At 32.4% G+C, this 17804-nt stretch overlaps 3 protein-coding genes and 1 long non-coding RNA gene across 8 annotated transcripts; 1 reads left to right on the top strand and 3 right to left on the bottom strand.

The window, feature by feature from the left end:
- Positions 1-55: 55 nt before the first annotated feature.
- On the bottom strand, positions 56-1454 carry LOC126925363 (3-oxoacyl-[acyl-carrier-protein] reductase FabG-like). 2 transcript variants are annotated; one of them, XM_050740830.1, is made up of 4 exons: positions 1324-1454; positions 810-1126; positions 520-721; positions 56-454 (listed from the first exon to the last, which is right to left on the bottom strand). In XM_050740830.1, exons 2-4 carry the CDS (start codon positions 1124-1126, stop codon positions 212-214), a joined length of 762 nt encoding a protein of 253 aa, XP_050596787.1. In that variant the 5' UTR covers positions 1324-1454; the 3' UTR covers positions 56-211. The 2 variants fall into 2 exon arrangements, with proteins under 2 accessions (XP_050596787.1, XP_050596785.1); XM_050740828.1 differs by having other exon boundaries at positions 1265-1406.
- On the top strand, positions 1399-2964 carry LOC126925411 (uncharacterized). Its single transcript, XR_007713921.1, has 3 exons — positions 1399-1541; positions 1968-2143; positions 2244-2964. It is a non-coding gene; the product is annotated as an uncharacterized LOC126925411 (long non-coding RNA).
- On the bottom strand, positions 1794-5021 carry LOC126925267 (tetratricopeptide repeat protein 27). The gene is made up of 8 exons (XM_050740643.1): positions 4688-5021; positions 3714-4569; positions 3566-3632; positions 3175-3507; positions 2925-3098; positions 2689-2841; positions 2452-2613; positions 1794-2358 (listed from the first exon to the last, which is right to left on the bottom strand). Exons 1-8 carry the CDS (start codon positions 4764-4766, stop codon positions 1795-1797), a joined length of 2388 nt encoding a protein of 795 aa, XP_050596600.1. The 5' UTR covers positions 4767-5021; the 3' UTR covers position 1794.
- A 319-nt stretch (positions 5022-5340) lies between these two features.
- LOC126925345 (uncharacterized) lies at positions 5341-17075 on the bottom strand. Of its 4 annotated transcripts, none has more exons than XM_050740827.1 (6): positions 16304-17075; positions 14793-14985; positions 9163-9300; positions 6985-7430; positions 6330-6495; positions 5341-6134 (listed from the first exon to the last, which is right to left on the bottom strand). In XM_050740827.1, exons 2-6 carry the CDS (start codon positions 14793-14795, stop codon positions 6030-6032), a joined length of 858 nt encoding a protein of 285 aa, XP_050596784.1. In that variant the 5' UTR covers positions 14796-14985; positions 16304-17075; the 3' UTR covers positions 5341-6029. The 4 variants fall into 4 exon arrangements, with proteins under 4 accessions (XP_050596784.1, XP_050596758.1, XP_050596776.1 ...); XM_050740801.1 differs by lacking the exon at positions 16304-17075 and adding an exon at positions 15563-15823 and having other exon boundaries at positions 14900-14985; XM_050740819.1 differs by lacking the exon at positions 14793-14985 and having other exon boundaries at positions 16304-17074.
- Positions 17076-17804: the final 729 nt, after the last annotated feature.

The following is a 17804-nucleotide window of genomic DNA, read 5'->3' as shown; positions in this document are numbered from 1 at the left end:
ATAATGTGGTAAATTAGTATAGGTTAATAAATTGTGAACATTATATAATAAGAAATAAAATTTAAACTATTTATTTATTGAGAAACGTTACTTTTTAACATGAGGAATATTTCTAAAAAGAATACAATATATTAATGTTGAATGTGACTTTTATCATACTTTTAATTAAAAAGGCATAAAATTATTATTTCCACCATATATAAAATATAATTTAGCGAGGACACATGAGATGCCTTCCTCCATCAACAGATAAAGTTACACCTGTAGTGAAGCTGGCATCGTCACTTGCCAAATATGTAATTGCTTTTGCAACCTCGTTAGGATCTCCTGTTCTGCCAAGTGCATGAGTTTCTTTACTCTTAGCAAAGAATGCTTTTAATTGATCTTCTGACATTCCACTACTTCTATGAAGATTTGTTACTATTACACCAGGATTTACTGCATTAACCCTCACCTATAATTTAAAGATTAAATATAAAAGCTACTATTGTAATTAATAAGTTTTCAAATCAAACATACTTGTTTTGGTGCAAGATCAAGAGCTATACATCGTGTGAATTGATCAATTGCTGATTTACTCATACTGTATGCTAAAACTCCTGGAAAGGATCTTATTCCAACTACACTTGATACATTCACAATATTACCTTTAGATTCTACTAGATATGGAACAGCCAACATTGTTAAATGATATATTGAACGTACATTTATGTTGAAAACTCTAAAATATTTACATGTTTAATATGTTGTATAAAATTAAGATTAAATTTTATTGATTTAAGCTAGATATACAAAAGATAGACTTATACCTGTCATATTGTTCTAATGAAGTGTTCTCTATGCCTCCATTTTCTAATATACCAGCGTTATTAACTAGGACATCCAGTTTACCATAATGTTTAATAGTGGATTTGATAATATTTTCAACATCACTTTCATTAGTTAGTTCTCCAGTTACAATTAATGGTTTGTCAGACTTACATCGTTCAGCGACTTCATTTAATTTCTGTATATTACGACCTGTTAATGATAATAATGCACCAAGTTGTGAAAACTGTACAGCAGTTGCTGCTCCAATGCCAGAACTAGCTCCAGTTATTAATACAACTTTTCCAGCAAATGCCATCTAAAAAAAGTAATGAATTACAATTAAGTAAATTTTATTTTAAAAAATTAATATGCTTATAGTCTCTAAAGTTTCTGTAATTCATAAACTTTATATATTTTTATATAAAAATTTTTAATACTTCCATAATTACTTAACTTTCTTGATATGTAAAATATATTTAATATATTATAAGGTTTTTTTTTATAAAATCTTACTGATTTATTTATATTGCTCAGAGTTACGTTCTCGTGATCGTAATTGAAGTAAGACTAAGTAGTTGCCATGCCATCGTTTGATATTAACCTAACGTAGAATTTTTACGAATCGACTATAGATAAATTACCATGGATACTATCACACGCTCATAAACTTGGCTATCTTAAAGTTTACATTTCCAATGTAAAGTTATGATTTAATATCCATAAAGCTAAATGTATGTAAATTTATAATTTATTCAAACTGTGAAAAAATAGTGATAAGAGCAAACGTAATACTTAATTTCCATAAGACTATATGTAATTTTTTGAAATAATCATAAAATACTTTGAACAAAATTTATTAAATTATATTTTCGTAAAAATTAATTAATGCTAACATATAATAATATTACAATATAATTTTGTACTTTCCGAGTAAAAATTAGTACATAATGCGGCCATTTTGCATATAGTAAAAATAAAATATATTCAATTTGTCAATTTTATTTTTTCTAATTCAATTATTACAGTATTTAAATATTTTTCAACTTTTTCTACAGATAGACAAATCTTTTCAATATTCCATTCTTTATCTTTAACTTTTTTCACAATTCCCTGAAGAGATAATTTTGCACTTGCTAACAGTGTTCTTTTTTTCTTAGGTTCACAATTGGAAACATATTGCAAATACATTTCTGCTAACATACAACACAATTGTAATACTTTCTGAACTGATTCTTCTTGTAAAAGCCATTTGGGATCTGATACGGCAATACGATGTGCTTGGTGTAAATAGTGTAGTGCTTTGTCATTATCAATATCAGTTTTTTTAAGAAAAGTAAGTTGTCCATACATTCTCCAAACATCAGAATTATTAGGTATAAATGAAGTAATTCTTCCAAATAATTCTAAAACTTTTGGAAGTAATTTTTGTGCAGGCTTTCCATCTGAATCATTTACATTGTTTAATACAGCATCAGTAAGTATATCAAGAATTTGAACATCTAAATGGTGATTTTTCAAGTCTAAAATACGATGATAACATCGAATTACCTAGAAGAATGTGTAAAAGACATAAATCGTTAAAAGATATATGATTTTTGGGAAGAGTTAAATTTTATTTTTATTAATATTATGTGTACGTACTTCTGAAAAGTGTCCTAAGTCAATGCTAACAACCATTAAATTATCCCAAACTTGCCACTGATCATAGTTACACTTTAAAGCATCTTGAAGAGATTTCCAAGCTTTTACTTTATCACCTAGGTTTATATAAGCTTTTGCTAAATTATTCCAAGCCTCGAATGTCTATAATTAAATCGCCAAATTCTTTAATATATATTATTACATAACAAATTAATAATTGAAAATATTAATACATACTGTTTGTTCTAGTGCACAATAACGTTTATATGCTGTTGCTGCCAATTTCCAATCTTCCACTTGTAAAGCAGCAAATCCAAGTCTAATCCAAACATTTTCTTGAATGTTATTTAATTCAACTGATAATTTTAAATGTGGTATAGCTTCCTCATACTTAAAAATAAAAAATAATATATGTATTTAATTAAATTACTAAGAAAAGGGAAAACTTTTCAAGCTTATATTTATGTACGCACATTTTGTTTGGCAAAATAAAAAAATCCCCAATGTCTTTGAGCTCGACTACTTTTTTTATTAGATAGTTCCCATGCTGTTTTATAACAATTAGGTTCTTGAGTTGCATCACCTAATAAGCACCATAATTGAACTGATGGTTTTTTAGATATTTCTTGCTGAATAATTTCTGCTGCCTAAAATTAAAAATAAAATATAAATTTACTTGTTTCACGTATGCTAAGAAGAAATTACATAAACTAGAATATATACTTTATGTCTTAGCTCTAATATGTTGTAACAAGTAATAGCTTCTTCCCATAGTTTGCTCTTCAAGAAAATATCCAAAGCACCCTTTACTAACCCAACACTTAGCATCAATTGTGCCCACATTTGTTCTAAAGCCCAAACTGGCTTAAGACCACTGGCAAAGAATAGGTCCATTCTGTTTGCAACACAGATTTTTGACTTGTTTAGTTCATGTATTAAATATTCCATTTGTATCATTGATCGTTCAACAGTTCGTTTATCCTCAGATTCTGAAGAACACCGATGATATAGAGATGCTATTTTTAAGGACCAATTTCTTGTATTATTTACCACAACCTATTAAAAAATAATCTTTGGTAAGAAAATAAAAAATATAAAAGCCAAAAATACTTACAGTTAAATAAGGTGTTACTTCTTCATCTGTTAATTTATCCTTTGGTTGTGATAACTGTAATTGAATGCTATTAGAAGTAAAATTTAAAATAAAATATGAGTTTTGCTTTATAAATATAGTATAACAAAAATGTAAAATATATTCTTACTATTTTGCTAATACAATAGCTTCTTCTACTGCTCCTAATTGTGTATTTTCTATATTTGTAGAAAATTGAATATGTTCTAATCTAATATCATCATTCAAATCCAAAGATTTTGGTAAATTTTCACAACATCTAGAAGGAAACTGTTCCTTTTCTAAAGTTATTCCTAAAAATAGTTGTGCCTTGTCTTCTTGATATTTTGTACGTTTACCTAATGCACCTTCAAGATTTAAGCCTAATTTCGCTTCTTCTTGAGCAAGTTTAACATATTTTTCTGAATTTTGAATTCTCCTATAATAAAAATAAAATTGTGCAGCTTCAATATAAAATAATGTTTTGCAATACAAATTTTCTTTCAACATTTGCAAATCATTGATTTTCTGAATCAACTGTTCAGTCTCATCAAATATTGTACCGGAACTTTCATTTAGTATAAGTTGATGTAAAAGATTTGCTCTAAATAACCACCATATACAACTTTTATAAGCATTTTGTAGAATTTCATTTGAGAATATCATCTTAGAAAAGTAAAGAAGATCTGACATTTTAACATTTGCATTACATTCATCGTGTAACGATAAATTTCTAAGTATATTCTCTTCATCAATTTTTTGCCATTCAATATCTTTTTCAATTTGTGGACCTGTCCAATTCTGTTGAATAAAATATAGTAAAGAAGCTATGCCTGTGCATAGCCAAGAATCATGCGAGTTTGTTTTTTCTATATTGTCATTTATTAATTTGGAAATATTACTGCTATTATTCAATTCTTGAATTAGATTTGAACATAACTTATTATTTATGACATCTTTATAATTTCCATTTAATATATGTTGCACACAAATAGGAAGGTTATGACCTGAAACAAGTAACATAAAATATAAAATAAAATTTGATTATAGCAAAATATATTGACCGAGAATATAACCTAATACGATATATAAACATATACGTATATTCCAAAATCATTCATTTACCTTCATTGTTAACGACATTTATTAATAATGAAATTTCGATTTCTTCATTTATTGTCTTTTTTGCATTTGAAAGATTCATTATTACGATGTATTACTCGACGACACGTGGAAAAGCTCGCATATTATTCACAATCGGAAGTCAATAATTATACTGACACAGATATTCACAATATGAGAAAAATATTTAATACAGAGATTTTATACATTTTATATTACATGTTATAATATATTGTAAAGAAGTGATTTATTAATGTATTGTATTTCATACATGTAATTAATTGTTTGTAAATTAATATTATGAAAAATAATAAAAAAGTTACTTCTGTCAATTCTCGGACATAGCAAATAAAATATAATTATCTACGATGTATCTACAAAATAAAAAATTAATAAATATGTTATAGTAAATAAACGTATAAAAATATAACTATTTTTATTTATATCTTATGAATGTACAGACCAGGTTATGGTTATACTTATTGTAGGTATGTTAAGTTTTTTATTAATATTCATTCATCAAGAACTATCTATATTTACAATTTAATATGTCTATATAAAAAAATGTAAATTTATTATATTTTTTATTATGGTTCAAAACAAATATTTTTAATACATTTTAGGTGTTTTGTTTATAATTAAAAAAATACAAGAAAAAGTTTTGAAATATGTATCTTATTAATTACATAGTTGCACTACAACTATTTTTTTATTATTACTATATCGGAACGATACTATCACATATGCAAGTAAATTGAATACAATTATTCTTTACAATTGATTAAGTACATAATACATATTATCTTGCTTATATGATCTATAATAACGATTATATAGCACATGTTAAAGGAAATCTTTAGAATTAGGAATTCTCAGTCATTTTTATGTGTCTATATAATATAATAATAGGTATATATATTACAATTAACAAGCGGATATATTAAATATGTGCTTGTAATACTTAATAATATTTGTTGACCCGTACAAAGGGAAGATAATTTTCTTTTCATTACTGATAATTTTTTTTCTTAATACTGAAAACATTAAAAAAAAAAGAAACAAAAAAGACATTAAATATAATATATGTTTAATCAGGTAAATGTTTTACTTTTGAATAAATATTTATCGTAACATTAAATAAATTAATTTGAAAACTGAAAAAGTGAATAAAACCAGCAATATATATTAGCCTGAAATATACATATGTGTGCTTGAAATACTAAAAGTGTTGCAGCACACTTTAAGGCTCATACCATTAACTTAAATGATTTGAGTACTTAAAAGGGATAATGTTAAGACGAGGATAAACGTTGATTACTTATTTTTTACAAGGTGGTGAAATTTTTTAAAAATTTAGATCGCTCTCGTTGTTATTGTCATTAGACTCCTTTTTTGCAGCTATCAAATTTTCCCATTGTGCGATGAGAGTGCTCCTACGTCGTGGATTTGGCTATAGAATTAAATAAAGATTAGTAATTCATCATCGTTTGAAGATATGAACACATGCATCTATACGTAATAATTCATTCCAATACTTGATAAAAACAAATAATTAATCATCGACAAACACATATATTAAATATGCTATATACATTTAATTAATAATAATTAACGCATTCGGAATTTTTAAAAGAACTAGCAATACCTTATGTTTTCCTTTAGCTTCTTTTTCTATTTCATCCTCATTTAAAGTATTTGTTGAGGTACCGCTTCTTAACGAACTTGAACCATCATAGATATCGGAATCGTTATCATTTCCAATGTCCAAAAGATTTGGTTGAGACTTGGCCAACATTTGAGACCGCATTAATCTAAAAATGTATGTAATTGTTTGTTACATCGTGAAATGAAAAACGTATAAATTATTACTATTAACTATAATAATTTACCTCAAAAATACACTTAATCCGATAATAATGTATGATTGAAAATGACATTAAATTATCAATTATATTAGTTACAGTTCTTAAAAAAATAACATTTAAAGTATCTATATCTTGTCATTTATCAACTCCATCTTCTATTCGTTTTTTAATTTCATTATACAAGTACGCGATTAATATTCAATTGTCAAGGTACAAATGACTTCATTCATCGCAAGAAGATGACGCAAATAATAGTAAATTCTAATTCTAAATTCTAATTTTAAAAGAATGAAAAACAATATTTGTAACATCGTCATTTTTGTGTATTTTTCAATTTATAGGGTTGACCAATGTAGCCTCTGAACAGCTTAAATAATAGTTATGAATACATTAACTATTATAAAAGTAAAATAAAATTAAAAATAAACATGTTACCTAAGCTCGTTTTCTCGCTCTTTCATCTCATGTAATTCCTTTTGAATTTTTTCTTCTACAGGGACGTATCCCTTTCTAACGGGAGGCTTCTTGGGCTCATCGTCTGGTTCGAGTTGAATTTCCAGACTTCTATTGAAAGCCTTGATGCTCAGCGGATTGAGCGTGATACTGGGTGCCATGGGTGGTGTTAGCGCGTCGTTACCTGCAGATTTTGGTTTGTATATTTTCCCCCTAGTCGCCAGAAACCTGTGCATCAGCCCTTTCTGACTAGGTGCCGTTGCAAAACGCAAAGGTGTCGGAGTAGTGCGACTGGATATGACTCCATTCGTCATCTTTGGCGTTAAGGTAGGCGTAGACGGTGTAAGGTTGACTGCTTCCAGAATTTGTGGCGTGGACGTTGTCCTCTTCAATTTTCCCGAGGCCAAAGCTTGTGGCATGCGACGCACCTGTTATACATTATTGCAGGAAATTGTTAATACATTCGTTTTGAATTTGTTGCAATTCGAAATGAAGATAATTCTAATTAAAAAAAAGAAGCAGTAATGGTAACGTCGTAAGAATTTAGTCACGCGACAATCTATTTGCAAATAGAGAACGAGTGTATTCGAAATAACTTCGCATTATCTTTAAGAACAAAAGCGACCTTTGTAATACACTGTAGATTATTTAGCAAGCGCAAATTATACGAGAGCTACATTTTCAATCATTATTATCAGCACGACACAATAGTCACGTCAAGAGCAAAAAAAATGGCCGTTTCACGGAAAATGGCATTACATTAACTTTAACATATCGGCAGATAAGATATTTTCATCGAAATCGTGGCCTGGCAGCGTTACGAAAACCGAATGTAACCGGCTGTTTGCGAAATAAATGTGCACACTCTCGCGTCCTGTAGCAATTACTTCGCACGCCTGTTGCTAATTAATTAGCGTAAAGTATAGAAAATCGCGCGATCATGCCGAGATTATTAATCTGGCGATCGCGCGTCTGTTTCCATTATCGAAAGCGTGCCACGATTTTGGCGAACGAAAGAGTATGACGTTGGCTCACGATCCTCGTTAGTTCCGTTCTGCTTAAATGTACCCACTATAAATATAAAAGTAAGCTGTTATACTTGATCGACTCTGCTCTGTCTACAGAATATTTTGCATATAAAATTACTTCAAGAATTCGCTATATTTAATCTCAGGCACTTAGTAAGTATAATTAATGATAAAATTAGAATTTATTCGACTCATAAACATTGGCAGTATATAATGTACAATAGTATACAAATGTCACTCACTACTTTCTATCATGATTTATCTTTATCTTCTGGAGATAAAAGGTAGAAACGATTGACCCGTTTCGGGTTAACTGTTTAAGTCATTAAACAAATGTGTAACTTTGATCGCTTATCAGTATTTCTACTTTCTGTATCTTAAAATTCCACCAACAGTATATCTATATGTATTGGTGTAAATATATATTTCGTAGAGATCACGAAGATATTTAATACAATTAAAGTATTGAATAGCTATACAATGATCCTCGATACCTAGTGGGACCACTTTGTACACTTATTATATGTTTAAAATGAATATCCAAGTTGTATATTAATTTTTTATTAAATACATGTTTGCACTAAATATCTCGTATAGTCTATATACATCTCCAAGTTTATTTCAAATTTTATCGATATAATCACGACAGTCGTGTCATTACAATATTAATGAAATTTCAAAGTTTTTTATATAACACTGACAATATATGTATATAAATTTTGTATATAAAAATAATAGTAAGAGGGATATACTACAATTTTCTGTGGTAAATATTCAATGTATAATATTTTCACATCGTAGAACTTGTTTTAACAAAAATGTTCATTGAAACAGTATTTCTTCTAAGTTTGTGGCGCAAGATCTAATTTTTCATCGATGAATTCCCATCACGTCCGTAACAAGATTGAAACAGTGCGTTACGTGATGAATCATTAAATCAGTAAGTGCGTGTATAATCGTCCTCGTCGCTCACGGACATCACAGCCGTCCGATGCGTTTCGTCCCTATAAGGACTACGCAGGCATTTACTCTTTCTTTCTTTTGTTCAACGACCTTGAGCATGGTCGACACGAATGTACATATGTACACGTAACACACATGTATATACATGTACGTGAAGTTTTAAGCATACCTTGGAATCCACCGTCTCGTGGGACGTGGTTTTAATGCTACCCACGTTTCTCAGCTCGTGCTCCCTCTCCGTGACCTCTTCGATCTCCTTCTGTATTCTGTCCGTCGCCTTCTTCAGCTGCTCCAACCTATGCTCCGCCTGCAACGAAATGGTATCACGTTCAATTCCATCTTTTATAGATGAAACGATAGAGAATTTAAAACAAATTGACAAAAAAGACTGTATCTTTCAAATAAAAAGAAAAAGCAGGAAGATTACAGATCGAAAGTTAAAAGATCGAATAATGATACATTTGTGATTTTTTCAGTTTCAATTGCCTTTTTATTAGTCCGTTGTTCGCTTTTTCAGGACGGACTTGAAAATGAGGATCTCGCTATCGCAAATAATGACATCAAGACGCAAAATCTTCATCGGAACGAAGCGCGACGTACTAATAAGAACACGATCGAAACTCGAAGAATCACAAAAAGTTTAAAATCGCCAAAAAAATAACGAAAAACGTTCTTCAAAATTGTTCTCTCTTCCATTGATTTAACTCGATTCGACGCATGTTTCCGTAACGTCAAGCGCGAAGCAGACTTTGATGGATGAGCAAGTCGTGGAATCCTCCGCGTTTCCACATTTTTCCAGTCGAGGATTCTCTTTAATTCTACCTCACGGCGGACGCGATTGCATTCATGCAGGCTCGCGTAATTATAGTAACCGGTGTTTTCAGATTGTTAAATTAATGATGGCGCAACCTGACCCTCGATTCCAATTTCAACATGAACCGTGTGACCAGTTTAAACACCGGTCTCTGAACGCCTCCGCGGTTTACGAACCTTCCTATTGCACTAGTCGCGATCCTTGATTTTCATGCGGGCGAAGGATACGAGAAAAATCCAATGAGAAGCAGAAAAAAAAAGAATACAAACCACGAGACGAATCAAGTTCCAGACTACCTCGTGTCGATCGTCTCGCTAACGGGAAGCGAATTCCAGAAAACTAGCTGAACACGACTGCCATACGATTAACCCGTTCTGCTCTCTTCACTTCGTCGGTACGATCCATCAAAATTTTTATAGTATGCTCTTAAAGAAGCTAATCAGGTTTTCTGTACGAGAACGAGCGTGCACCACTAACGTGGCTTGTTTGCACAAGCTACATCGAACGAAATGGATCGATCTTCTTTTACGTACGCTATTTAACGGGCTGTTATTATTTCCGCGTTACTCGTGCTTTCGTAATTCTTTAAACATATATTGAATAAGTATTCAGGCGCTTTTGTCAATTTGTAAATAACAGTACGTGAATTTTAGCAAAGCGTGCCATATAATGGCAAATTAATGGCTAGTAGCAGAACTTGCTGTGCACACGGTGGTCTTCGTGGAATCGAATCAGCGGGCTATAAATTTAAATCGTCAATTAACAAACTTGAGGTAGACTGCGGATTTTAAAAGCATAAAGATGCATAGAATGCACTAATATATGATATATAAGATATTCAAAGTAGATTAATCGTTATAATATTTAGTGGGTGAAATATATTCTACTTAAGTATGTGCAGTCTATAGATTAGAATTAGATACACGATTCAATTATATAACGGCTAATTTTAGATATTATTGCTTGGATTAGCAATTTAGAAAAATTTGTATCTCTCTCATTATTCTAGATACTAAATATGCTGAAATTAAAGAGCTCACGTATAACAATACAGTTGCATAAAGTTTGATAATTATGAGTTTTAATTTATTATTACTAGATTAGGGATTTTTATGTATTTATGGAAAATTTAGTGGCTCAAGAATGCACAGAATGGATATCATGTACAAAGATCTATAAGATATGCAAAGTATTCGTAATCTCCATTTAAATTCCACCTTCTTAATTACGTTCACAGAAATATAAAATTGCACGGACCCGTTGACTTTCCAAGATCAATTTTATCACATTATATTACTTTATTACGCATACAGTGATTTTATAAAGAACAAAATCACTGTAGATCGACAATCTGTAGTTTTGTAAAATCACATTTCAACAACAACGTGTATGTTTCAGACACGTTTTATACTTTCATTAAAAAGAATGAAAGAAAAACAAGCGAACGTTTTTTCTTATTCAGCATCTTTTTTTTTACACTCACTTCACTCGGCTAAATAAGAAAAAGTAGAAAACACATTTCTCATGTTCGTTAATCAATTCCTTAATCAAATCGTAATCAATGTATAATGCGTGGCACTGTATTATCTAGTTCTTTCCCATGTTATTTAACGCGTTATAAAACCAGAATCGCTTTTCCAGCTTACCGAATCTCGCGATGTTCGACGATAACGCGAAACAATGCGAATAGTCTAACGATTTTGTTGCGGCTCACGCCTGAGGAATTCAATAGTTTATCTAACTATACTTAACCAGATTTTATCAATTGGTATCGCGACCGATAACTGCCCTTTGATTCTACACTGCGACCACCACGAAACAAAAGCTTCGTCCACGCGTTTACAATCGATTTTAATGTGTGGACGTGGATTTTAATTGGAAACATCGTAACCCTTTAAATGGAGATCCTCGGATCGAAGCCAAGGTCGATTTTGCTGCCGATCGACAGATCGTTCGATGACAACGCGAAACGGATGTTACTTTGATGACCATTTTCTGTGACTCAGACATCTCGATAATGCGGCGATAACAATATCCATATATCTAAAGATATCATATTTGATATAACAGAAAGTTATATGTGTACAATTTATATTGTAGATTTCTCTTTATGACATGTCAGAATTTCGCTTAGCACTACAAATAATTACCTTTAGAAAAAAGAGGCACAGATATAACATAGCGATTAAACAAACTTTCAATGAGTTTTTCGTTACTGTTATATGTTGAATGTACTACCTAAATATTGGTATGTATACTTATTTCGTGTATTGTTTTAGATTAATTCACGGTGCACTATAAGAAAATCTTAGGCAATAATACAGTATTACAAATTTCAGATCTGAATGACATATCGTTAAACTGCGGATGTTTATGTAAATTTATATTTTTATGAACACACGTGAAGAAAAGATTTCTTTCGCTTACAAACTAAATATAATAACGTATAGTATACTTTGGATATTTTTATATATTTTTACGTATCATGTGCATTCTATACGCTCTTGTGCCTTTGAATTTTGCTATAAATGTATAAAAACCGTAATAATGTTAATCGTTACACGTAACCCGGTTATTAATATTTATTTCCAATAGAAAAATTGGAAGGGTGTCTCAAAATCGTTCATTTCAAATTCTTCGTCATTTCATCACACTGTCAAGAGATTAAATCAATCAATGAACGATCATTTAAACAGTAGACAAAAATCAAAGCCAGTGTTTCATTCTAGAAATTTAGAGAATTTCCCTCCATCGTTTTTATCATTTCGACGGATCCCACGCGTGGAGGAACGATCTCTTTGAATGCAGATCGCAAGGGAAAACACGCGTTCGCGATTAGAAACGAAAGGAACCTTTTCGTCGTAACGTACGATTGCACAGTTTCATCCCAGCCTCCGGGACAATGGAACTCGGCCAATCAATCACCGGATCGTCGCGATCGGCCAGATCCTTCGATCTAGCTCTTGCTGCGGATTACGCGCGACTTATTGCCATGTCCTTCTGTCCGAGAACGGAAGGATAGAGGGTCGGCTCTTTCGCGGCTCGCAGAAGGAAGCAAGCTCGCTCAGGTGTTTCGCCCGCACTTCCGCGTAGGAACCGAATATTACTGAAACGAGTTTGTTGAAGGGTTTCCAGGTGAGCAGCTGTAGCTTGGCCGGCCGTCTGGAATGCTGCTCATTGAAAACTGAACAGCAGCGGCTAACACGGCTGCTTAACTGTAACCCGTGCCTGTTTCCTTTCTAAAAAAATGGGCCACCGATCATCTTCCTGCCTCTCCTTCCTTCTCGGCGACGTAACCCCCCGTCGTCGTTTTCATCCGTATCAATTGGCCGACTTAAAATTCCTCTCTGCTGATACACGCTCGATTTCGTCGAAGGATAATAAATTTCGAGGTCGATACAAGATCGAGGATAACCCGTTAATAAATTGTCGGCGTACGCGGATCTTATTTTGCTGGAGAAAATCTCTCACTGACCCTAGTGACTCCGTGATTCTCATTCGGAATACATAATTAACTAAAGTGTCTGCGGACGATTGCTCCTATGATTTATCGCTGCGAAATTTGTAGTTAGGAAGTCAATTTGTAGAGTTCTCTTGATTTATAGATTAAAGGATATTTTTCATTCTACGATCGTCAGCGTAAATCTAAGAATGCCTAATAATCGTCGTTATACACTTCTTACGTACTCTCGCTAATATCCACTGTACACGTATGCGTATGTAAACCTACAAAATTCTGAAAGTTTCTAACGCTGAATAGACTTCAAAAACGTAAACGACATGCGACAGAGAACAAATGCATGAGGTTGCAGCATCGCGTTTCTCGAATAGTATTAATGGTATTATCATCAAGATCGTTGAAAGCGCAACAGCTGTTTCAATTTTTCATATACCTGACGTTGAAACATCTGTCGAATCGCTTTAGAAACAAGACTAACCGTGCTACGTCCAACGACGACCCACATACCTTATATGTAATTAAATTAAACAGCATCGATGCCGTTGAGAAACGCAACGGACACCGTACGATACTTCTTATGCGTGATAATTACGCCCCGCGGAAATTAATAAGCATTCAAAGCGCAGCCAATTTACGGGAACAACGTGGAATGCTCGTCTCGTGTTCGATCGCGGGCTACATGATTCGTCGCGTGTAAAAAATCGTGCATACAATAGCTCACGAAAGTATTCGAACACTGGTAGAAATTCAATCATTATTAAATACGAAGACGACATACTACGGAACAAAAATATCTATATTTTTTATTTTTTAAAATTCAGTGAGTCTCGTATTACCAACCTTATCCTTTTTTTCGGTTCTGAAGTTAAACATATGTTCTTCCAAAGCATTACTCATCGTAGTATTGAAATAATGCCTGTTTTAATAATTATTCTTTTAGTTTCTACAAAACTCCATCAGCTTATCGTCTATTTTTAAAAGACTTACATATCTATATCTTTGAACCTGTCAAGTTGTTTTTATTTGAATACCAATTTAACAAAAAGCATTGTGCACCATTATATTTATTATTATTTTACATAGTAATTAATTAAGTCCAAGTATTTAAAATTTTGTATCGTTTAATAGTAGTATCGTATGGCTAAAAAAATATGATACTATGCACAAATAAAAATTAAATAAATAAAATATATAAAAGTCAACAAAAAAAAAAGTTTCGTTAAGGAAGATACGTATAAATACTTTTTATTGCCATTGTATGTCATTAGAATCCTACTGTTTAATCATAAAGTAGCGCTAAAATCAGGAAGCCAATTGAAATGTACTTATCGTGTCTTTTTTTTGTGATCCTTATATTATATCAAATCTGCTCCAAATTTTACCAATATAATTATTCTTTTGGCTTCGTGCCAATTGTGTCTTATTAAAGTACTCATGAAATTTTTTAATGTTTTATATAACGCATGTAATGCATACACATAAAGGATTTTTACAATAAGTGTACAAATACTTTCGTGAGCCATACCATTATATATGCACGTCGAAAGATGCACGATACCGGTTCCTCCGTGAACGCGTGCAAGTGCAACCGCGAGTTGCCAACTATCTCTCGACAGTTTGCATTTGAATTACATTTGTCCACAATCTCGTCACCGGTGTTAACCACCGTCCTCGACTGAAAGCTTCTTTCACGGTATCCGATAACGCGTTAGAAACATCTGAAATATTTCATTAGTTGATAAAATGTCATAATAAAAACATTAAAAACTACTCGTAGAATCCAGTACTACGTGATCTTAAGAACGTATAGAATGAAAAAAAAAGAAAATGAAAGAATAAAGAATAAAGAAAACAAAGAAGGGAAATAATGAAACGACGAAAGAATTGAATTTAATTCTATTTTAACGCTTGCTTAATGAATAGTTTGTAATTACTATTGTTCTACCTTATCTCAAATGGTTACCTTTATGCTATCAACTTTATTGCTTAATTCGATATATGAATATTTCTTTATAAATAAAAAAAAAAAAAATACTAAAAGAACGAAACATTAAAATAAGAATAAAAAGATTAGGCTAAATTTTTCTGTTACTGTGTTCCACGAGTAACCAAGGATATTTCAATCTAAACGAACATGAATAGAATAACAGTTTTGAATTTAATTATGCTTTTAAAATATTTCACAGATTAGATGATATCGAACCGATCATCAGAAAGGTATAATCTTTCACATTTAAGTTATCCGAATGAAGAAAATCGAGTTTCCAGTGAGAAAGCGTGAATCGAGCTACTCACGTTCAAAAATCGCGTACGAACTGATTTGAATAGTCGTCCAACCAGTCTTTCGAGAGCAACACGCTGACACGTGTGAATTCACGCATTTTTCATTTGGATAAACCGCTTTCGAGCGACGATGGAACGATTCTGTTAAAATTGCCCGACTAAACGACATTGAGTATCGTGACATCTTTTCCAAGATACTTTCTCGAACAATTAATTCGTTGACTCATTTGGAATAAGCGACACTTTGCGATCGGTAATGAGTCGTATATATCAGAGCTCGCGAGAGAAATCGGGAATCCCATTGACGTTTCCCTGCTCGATCGTCGTTTAAAAGTACCGCTGTGTTGATCAATTCGTACGGTAACTTCTACCAGAGAAAAATATCGATACAATAGCATCTACGCGTCAGATGTTAATCTGTTCTGACACAATGGAAAAAGGTCAATTCTACACCGTTGATTCTCACGTACACTACCGGCCATAAGTGTTAGAACATTTTCTAATATTTCACTATTTTTATTTTCCAGTTACTTTTTTATAAATATTACAATAAAGTCTTGCAATAAGTATTAAATGAAGTACAATTTGTTAGACTGTCCGAATGAATGTAACGAACAGGTGTCCTAATACTTATACGACTGGCGATATAAATAGTACGTTTTGATAGCAAGATACGTAGTACGATAGTATGACAGTAAGATTTTGCTCTTCCATGCTCAATTTCTTATTCATACGCGTGTACACTAAACTTACCTCCATTTTCATTGTTGCTGCTGACAGGATTTCTCAGCGAAGGTCAAACACTAAATCCCTTGTCGGACGTGTTCTTTCTGCTTGCCGAACTCGAATTCGGTCCGTTTATCTGATCGTGGACGCAGGTGGTTTACGTTCGTATCTATTATCATGCCGCGCAGTTACGTCACATCGTCGGATCTCTTTTTTTTTCTTTTCACCGTGTACCCGCCGATGAAAGTGTAAAAGTTGCAAGGAGATCTGCTGGATTGAAATTTCTTCAATCCCGAAAAGATCGAATCGATCTCTTCTCCGTTGACGACTGCTTTTGAGAGTTGATCCGGCTTCGACTACGACCACCGCACCAAGCCGAATTCTCTTCGATCCGTGGCGTGAAACCGTAATTCGAAAGCTTCGTCGTGCTCGATCGATTCCCTTCAGATAATTTCCAACCCGACACTCGATGAGGATCTCGCGTGATCTATGAGATGCGAGAGCGTGAATCGCGTTTGCCACGGCGACTCGAGACTTTCAGAGTACAGCTAACCAGATTGGTCGAGGGGAAACACGACAAGAAGCCGGTGTATATTATTGCGAGACGCGACAACGACACTCGCTAGACTTTGCTTTCGAAACTAATTTTTCGAGCACGTTCCATTCTTCTTCTTTACGCGGTTGCTCCTGTAATTTCCAAGACCGCGAGCTTATGATTGAAACACAGCTGAACTCCGTTCGGCGACTGCCATTTTACCTGCGTGACCTTGTTCCCCGACCCGTTCTCCGAACAAAAGCAACAGAGTCGAACCGCGCTGCATCTGATACAAATCACTTTTCGGCTTATCATGTGCGTAAATATACACTTTCGCAATTTCCATTCTATCCACCATGTGATGTCGTTTTTATTTCCTTTCTTGTTTTTCCTGGTTTTATCTGAAACAACTAAAATGTTATAACTGGGTGTTTATTTTTACGTCGCACAGATATTTTTCCTAGAAATATGACGAATATAATGAATAATAATGATAATTACTTTTCTAATGTAAATGATTGGGTAATTGTTTGTTCAATTAGAGAAAGTATTGTATTATTATTCAGTAAAATTTATGTATACTTACATGATTACATACATAACTTTCAATTTTGTTTAAATAAAGTTTTACGTGTTTATAACAATTGAATCTTCAATTTCTTTTTAACAATATATCAGATATGGTATGGCATATACGGTATTTGAGATTAAATCTTGGTGAAATTTAAACTGGTATTAGTCTTTTTCCGTTACATTGAAATATAAAGATTACAATCGAATCATAATATTTGTAATATATTAAAAAGCAACTACAATTGTAGTAAACGCGCACTTATGTAACCAAAAATTATATTAGGCTTTAAACCTCACTACAATAGGCACAAACAATAATAACATTGCGATATAAAGGTATTTTTGTATTGATAAAAGATTATACAAACTGTTTTAAATTTGATTTTACCGCATAATTGAGCGTATGTTATATCGCGCGCG

Source organism: Bombus affinis, chromosome 2 (assembly GCF_024516045.1).
Source record: "Bombus affinis isolate iyBomAffi1 chromosome 2, iyBomAffi1.2, whole genome shotgun sequence".
NCBI lineage: Eukaryota > Metazoa > Arthropoda > Insecta > Hymenoptera > Apidae > Bombus > Bombus affinis.
This window is presented reverse-complemented; position numbering and strand designations above follow the sequence as displayed.